This window comes from Mustela nigripes, chromosome 2, assembly GCF_022355385.1.
Source record: "Mustela nigripes isolate SB6536 chromosome 2, MUSNIG.SB6536, whole genome shotgun sequence".
In the NCBI taxonomy this organism is placed as follows: domain Eukaryota; kingdom Metazoa; phylum Chordata; class Mammalia; order Carnivora; family Mustelidae; genus Mustela; species Mustela nigripes.
Genome location: NC_081558.1, coordinates 211,488,097 through 211,495,763, shown reverse-complemented (window position 1 = coordinate 211,495,763; position 7,667 = coordinate 211,488,097). Strand labels below are relative to the sequence as shown.

At 36.8% G+C, this 7,667-nt stretch overlaps 1 protein-coding gene across 1 annotated transcript in view; it reads right to left on the bottom strand.

Annotated features, from left to right (window-relative positions):
* The window catches only part of TTC3 (tetratricopeptide repeat domain 3), a 130,172-nt gene that overhangs the window by 52,787 nt on the left and 69,718 nt on the right, over nt 1-7,667 (bottom strand). Inside the window, exons 26-29 of the mRNA XM_059392334.1 lie at nt 7,577-7,641; nt 6,437-6,573; nt 4,174-4,500; nt 1,625-1,876 (exon numbers count right to left, since the gene is read on the bottom strand). Of these exons, the coding sequence (XP_059248317.1) occupies nt 1,625-1,876; nt 4,174-4,500; nt 6,437-6,573; nt 7,577-7,641 (781 nt within the window). The remainder of the gene's footprint in view (nt 1-1,624; nt 1,877-4,173; nt 4,501-6,436; nt 6,574-7,576; nt 7,642-7,667) is intronic.

The window sequence follows — 7,667 nt, the reverse complement described above, 5'->3', positions numbered from 1 at the left end:
AAAAAAAAAAAAGTGCACACTAAGAGGGTGTCCTTTTTAGTTATTTTTGTTGTGTGATCCAAGCATCAGGTTTTATAAGCTCAATCACCAAACAGCATTTTATTACCAGTAGCAGCAAACTGATGGCAATAAATGCAGGCTATCAAGTAATATGTTGCCTCTAGTCACAAAGCCATCTATATTTGAATGTGCTCCTTCCTAAGAACCACAACAAAAGCAATCTTTTTAGTTCCTTTTACATATGAACTTTATAATGTATGATACTTTTGTACAGGGCCAGATCTTTTAATGTGCCCTTTAAAAAAAAGAGCATGAAATTTAAAAGTCTAACTCCTGACAGTCAGTAAATCAGATGCTGAGGAATGAGGAAGGAAAAGTAGGGAAGGGGGGTATCATAAGACACACATGTAGTACCAAAGATAAGAAGTTAAAATCAGGGGCGCCTGCGTGGCTCAGTGGGTTAAAGCCTCTGCCTTCAGCTCAGGTCATGATCCCAGGGTCCTGTGATCGAGCCCTATATCAGGCTCTGTGCTTAGTGGGGAGCCTGCTTCCTCCTCTCTCTCTGCCTGGCTCTCTGCCTACTTGTGATCTCTGTCAAATAAATAAATAAATTTTTTTTAAAAAGTTAAAATCAATTTAGAATCTAAGAATATCAGAATTTTGAAGCAAAATGGGACTACATAGACCACGGGCTCCAAATCCTATCATTCAATGATAAAGAAACTAAGATCCAAGAGAAGCTAAGGAATTAACTACTAGTCATCCTATTCTGCTCAACTGGACTCCATGCAGCTACCCAAACATGTACCCAACTCCTCTCGACCCCATGTCTCTTAAGTCCAATGTTCAGCTACCTGACTACACTCACATTCACAGCTCCGACTCAAGCTCTGCACCAAGGCTTCACCTTCCCAAGGAAGAACACTAATGCCTGATCCTCCATTTCAACCACCAGCACCTTTCGGGTCCTCTCTTACTGAGCTTATGTCCACATTATAGTTATTCGTATATTCATCTCATTCCCTTTTCTACGATATAAGGTCCTTAAGGGCAGGAACTAGCATAAGCATTTCTGAGTTAACACCCAGCTTGGGCAGGAACCTTAAAGCAGTAGTAAAAACAAGGTTTTTAGTGAACTGAATGAGAGAAGAAGCTGGGCCACAGCCTACTTTCCTGACTCCCCATTCTAAGTTCTTCCCACTACAACAGCTATGCTATTTCTAGATTCTGCAAACATCACCTCCTCTGCAGGGCAATGTTTTCTTGAAGGTTACAATTTAAACCATTCACTGATAAATTCTGTCCATTTAATAAACAACCTTTGCCATGATACTGTCAATGTATCTAAGATGAGAAGAGCAGGTATCTTATCAGTGTAACACACCCATCTGAGCATCCCTACCAAACTTAGCTCAACAGAGTAAAAACATGACATCTAAAAAATAAATAAATAAAATTTAAAAAATTTTTTAAAAATCACTATTCTTCATCACTTACTTCCCCAAATAAGCAGGCTATACCATAATAATTCTATTTTGTCAAGTAGTAAATAAGCTAGGTTCTTCACAGATTTGTTTTCCCTGTCAGACCAGATATAATATATATTGAAACTCAGCCCACATACCCATTATGTCAAAGAACTCGTCTAGAGCATTATGCAGCGCCGGGAACTTGTCTCTGTGCTCTTCTAGCAGCCATATTAAACACCGCGCTTCCTTCAGTGATGTTGGCTCACAAAAGTAATCAAGTTGCTTTCCTTCTATAGAGGCTAGTTTATGACCATATTTCTCGTTCCAGAGAAAAGTCATGATGCTAAAATCAAGCTCCTTAAGAGATGCTCCATAACGAGAAAAAAAAGGTCCTGTGGCATCTAAACCTGTAATGAAAACAAAACCCAAATCAGAAAAAGGAAAAATCATTTAACATAAAATCACATTCAATCTTACATCTCTGAAAGCAGTTCGGTTATATCTTGCCGAGATTTTCAGTGAAAACACATGCCTGAATACAAGCTTGTTCAAGCTACTTTGCACTCTAGGAATACCACTTAACACTGACATGCTAATTACAATAGTTCTTATCTATTAGTTGAATAAGGTGGGCCAAAGCCACCTTACAGAATTGTTCATATATTACAAGTTCCTATGGTCATTTTTATTAGACTTCAGCAATGAAAACAAGGCATTAAATTCCTATAAAATTATTACAACTTTTTTACTAATTCAAAATGATTTTTATCCTAATTAGTACAAACTAGCAAGTCTTTTCTACATATATTCTGTAGTAACAATAAAATGGAAATTCTTCGCAAGTGCCTTTAAAACAGGAAAGGGGTAAACAAACCACCCTTCCAACACCTCCATTTAATGGCTCCTTACCCTCCTCCAAAAATCAGAATGGTCACTATTCCCACTTTTATTCCACCTTCTAACAATCAGAAAAAGAAGCAGCTGCAACCTCATACCACTCTTCCGAAGGGATGATGTGCCCCTACCCTTACTAACACAGCCTCCAAAAGGCAAAGACCAGTTTGGTCTATCTTCCCACCAATCTCGAACACAGCACCACTTGCCTCTTATGTCAGCCAGTTTCTCAGCATATGAAGCGGACTGCTGAGTCAGAGCTACCCTGGATGGGTTTCCTCCAAATGAAACAGTTACCTTACAGACTTCATGCTGCATGAAAAAATGTGCTCACTGAAGGGAAGGCAAGAGGTCACATCTACAATTAAAATGTTGGCTCTCCCCACACCCCACATATAAATTGACCTCTCATGATAAAGAAACACATGATGTGACCCTACAGTATATATTTTTCATTGAGAAGGAAACAAAATTCCAGGAATTGGAAATTATTTGCCTTTAATAAATAAATATGAGCTTTACATCAGGGATATAGCATAACCTTACTAATCAACATGGTTGAGGTCATTTTAGAGCTTTTTAAAATAAAAACTGCATTAAAATAATGTGTATATACTTATTAAAATGCCTTTAATCTTCAGAATAAATGTGCATTATATCAAAAGGACACATTAACATTTCCATCAGTGAGCTAGAAGTCTCAAATGCTACCATACACTGAAAGAACAGTGGCAGGCACTCTTGCGTGGGTAAGCATAACCAGAAAGCTTCCTTCTCCTGAATCTATCTTCCAAAGTAGAATAAAGTGAAAAATAACATCATAATTTACTTATTTGATTGTTAACAGGTGCACATGACAACCTTATCACTTACAAGTAACATTCTGGGACCAGAAACCCATGCAGACCTATGCTCAAAGCAGCAGCACTTAGCTATCAACTATGCCGAGCTTCCTGCTATCTTACTTTGTTTCCACTGACAGAAACTTATCAATATATTCTCTGAAACTCTAGAATTCTAAGGGTTCCATGTCCCTAAAAATTCCAGCAGATGGGGGTGACCTGCAGAGGCCTGGCATCCCACTCTTTGGACTGCTCCTCTGTGGCTCCCGCTGGCCTTGGATCCAACAGCTGCCAAATGAATCACCTCTCTGAGGCCAGTTACCCCCAAAGTCACCAAGACAAACAGTGCCCTGGTAGGTACCCAGAGAAATCTCAAGGTAGCATTCAACCACAACTCTAGCTGCAGCTGCTTTCTGCCCCGCATGGCCTTGGGCAAAGAGCCTGCTTGTGGGGAGAGGAAGGTCTTCCTCCACCAAATCAGGAAAATCAGGAACAGCAGCAGAGTTTTAAAATCCTGTGATCTAACCTCGGAGTATTTTTCTCACAATCCTTAGATACAGATTTGCTTTCAGTGATCCTAAGCAATTAGATCCACCCACTCTTCCTCTTGTTTTCTAAGGATCTGACTAGAAGTGATGATCACAGAGGGCAATCAGTCACCTCCAGGGGGCTCCCCCATAACCTGCCTAACACTGACTTCGTTTAAACATTTACAAATAGTTTAGCAAAATACAGGACCTGGATCTTCTGACTAAACTTTATTGTGTTTACACCTTTTGAAAGTGTACTGTAACCTATTGATAAAATAACTTAAATTGTGAGTTGGAAGGGAATAATATTTTTAACCATAAAAATTTGTGGTCCTACATTTTAAAAAAATCATAAATGATGACAGAAAATGAAAAAGCGATCAGAGGCCGATGTCCACCCCTCCTACTAAGCAGCAGCTCTAGAGCTCAGTGGCATACCAAAGCTGTTAAGTTTCTGGATCCAAGCGGCTAATTTTGGTTCCACTTCTTTAAGCTCGCTCAAAACATGCAGAAATATCCTGGTCTTTACTCTATTCTTTTCTTGAATCAAGTGACGAATGACATAGTCCACTGCTTCATTTAGAAAATTTCTGCTAGAAAAACAAGTTGTATAGTCTTCTGTGCTTAAAACCTTCCAAGAAAGCAATTCTTTGAGAAGCTTGGAAGTGTTCAGAATGCCAGATTTTATCTTGTCAGCATATTGCTTTATGCACTGCAGAATTCTGTCATCAAGGAACTGGCAACTCTGAACGTTGTCTGCAGTTTCTAAGGATAAATAAAAGTGTGTTAAAGTGAGCAATGGATCAATCTGCAAAGATATAAACTGAGAAGAGAAATAATATAGCACTACATAATAATATAAAATATGCTTCAGAGGGATTCTTCATGTTTTAAATAAACTCAAGAAATTTTAAATTTGGAATATACTTAATAATACCTTTGAAAACATATGAAAGTTCACATTAAATCAAACATATCAAAAGTACCTTATCTCCTTCACTCTACAGCACTCATGTAACATCTAAAAACTTAGTTCTTCTAAAATAAGGTTCAACAATCCTAACCCAGCCTCATCACTACCTATTCTTTATATTTAGTAACTATGTTTAATCATTAAGAATGCAAAGGGTTGGGGAGCCTCGGTGGCTCTGTCTTTAAGCGTCTGCCTTCCACTCAGGTCATGATCGTGGGGTCCTGGGTTCGAGCCCCACATCCAGCTCCCTGCTTGGCGGGAAGGCTGCTCCTCTCTCTCCCACTCCCCCTGCTTGTGTTCCCTCTTTCACTGTGTCTCTGTCAAATAAATAAATAAAATCTTTAAAAAAAACCCCAAAAAGACTGCCAAAGGGTTTTTTTCTAGAGTTGAAAGGGTCATTTATTTATGAATTCAATTAATATTTGGTAGTTATTGTTAATGTTATTCATCTTACTGTTGGATCCTAAACCTTAGGTTCCCATGGAGATGTTAACTCCAGGCTGGAAAATCTCTCAGAAGTTCATCTTTGCAACCCATGCATCTCCCTAATGGATTGCCATTTAGCCTCTTGAAGCGTCCAAAATTTAAAAAAAAAATAAACATTCACTGGAGACTTCTATAGTAGGAAGGATAATATTGACTGATTTGTGAAGCATTAATGGAATACTAAATAAAAAATAAAAACAAGAGGAAGTGTTTCATTTTGGTAACAGCCGTCACAGAAAACGAGAAAGAATAACTTCAACTGAAAACTGAAAGTACTCCTGAGGATGTAATGTCCAGCCCGGTGACTACAGTTAATACTACTATATTGTGGGGCACCTGGGTGGCTCAGTTGGTTGGTTAAGGGTCTGACTCTTGATCTCAGCGTCATGAGTTCAAGTCCTGCACTGGGCCCCATGCTAGGTGTGGAGCCTACTTAAAAATAATAAATAATAATACTGTACTGCATATTTCAAAGCAGCTTGAAGAGTAAATCTTGAAAGTTCCTGTCATAAGAAAACAAATTCTGTAACTATGCATTGTAATGGATGTTAACTGGACTTACTATAGTGATAATTTTGCGATATATACGAATATACAATATATACATTATGTTGTACATCTTAAACTCATGTAATATTATGTCCTTTATTCCTCAACTTAAAAAAAAAAAAACAACTCTTAATTAAGAAGTAAATATGCTCACAGGGACAGTGTAATCACATTCCCATGGTGATCAGGGAATAATAACAAGACAAACATAAAACAGAAGGCCGGGTTAGGTAATCCCTACAGCACTTTTTATGAACTGCTTCTTTATTTGAACTCAGCATTATTTCAGATAATTAGTAGCTAATTCATGTTCAGTGTTTTAGAATCTAACTCTGCACAGTGGAGTTCACAGAACACTATCAAACATGCAATATGCACGTCAGCTATTATTTCCATCTTCACTGCAGTGATGAGGAAGCAAGTGATGAGATCTTGCCCCATGTTAGCTTACTGCTATCCCTGTGTCTGAAGATTTAGAATCCCTGTGTATGTCCTGCTTCCAAATACAGTGCTCTTTACACCAACCTCTCCCCATCTCAGAGCAACACAAGAAAGTAGCGGTACTAAAATACAAATTGAAATCTAAATTTAAATTCAGTAACAATTAATATAATCCCCAATAAGATGGATATTTGTGTTTATACTTTTAAGCAAGAGGATATTACTTTCACCATGCCTCTGACTTTAGCATACCTTTCTGCTCTTCAGTTTTGGGGGGATTACTTTCTCTTAAGTCCTCTTCCATTCTTTCTTGTGCTAATTTTTTTGCTTCTTTTTTTTGGATCTTTCTCTTCAATTTTTTGTCTTCTTTCAGTCTTAGCTTCTCTAGACTGTTAAGAATTTACAGTTAGTGATAATTTGCCTTTGTTATAAACTCAGTCAACTATCTGCCCATTACAGAAACCATCCTCCCAAGTAGTAAGCTCAAAGTTTCCCTTTTAATACAGAACTTGGTCTGCATCTTCTCCTTAATATAAAAAATTTTGTTGACATGTTCAATTAAAATTAGGGTACTTATTTCATGAAAGCAAGAACTCAGTGACTGAGTAACTCATAATTAAGGGTGGCATGCACACATTGTACAAATGTTATTTCCATGTAGGTAAGTTACTGCTTAGGGTATATAAAAATAGTATAAATTATCCTGCAAGATAATATACATGTACACTCATTTCAAAGAAAGATCACACAGTAAAATATTATTTCACATCGCAATAATGGCCCACAACACTGGAATTTGCTTGATATGGTTTACAATGAATTCCCTTCAACAAATAATTCCGTTCATCTTTTCTTTTGTTTTTCTTGGTCACAAAGATGAAAAAAATCACTTCTTGGAATGGAGGACAAGAAGCAAGACCAAAAAGGAGGAGGGGAAAAAAAGGACTGGAATTATTTGATCTAAACAATAACATATACAAGTGAATATTTTTTACAGTATATTGAGTTAAGTCATTGGTTCAAAAATGTTTTCTGAAGAGAGATTAAAAAAGAAAAATGCTTTTGGAATTAAAGTTTAAACAACTGAGAGCTAATTGTATCAATTTTATCTAAATGCCAAAGCTATTAATCAACATGTCATTTCACAGCATCAAATGTCATAATTTTACTTAAAAATTCAACCACCAAATAATACTTATTCAAGCTTTTAGTATTTAACCATAGGCTTATTCTCTTTAAGTTTTAAATATCCATAAAACTCATTTAAACACCATTTATTTGAATAAGTACATACAGCCATTTAAAAAAATAATATAATTTAGAAATCTGCATTTATAGAAGTATATTCTAATAGACATGATTAAACTACTGATTGATAGTTAAAAATCTTACCTAGAACATTTCTGCTTCAGAATAGGTCTTGGAGGAACCTTTTCCTTTATGACCTTGTGTTCGAACTTTAAACAAAACAAAGACATCTAAA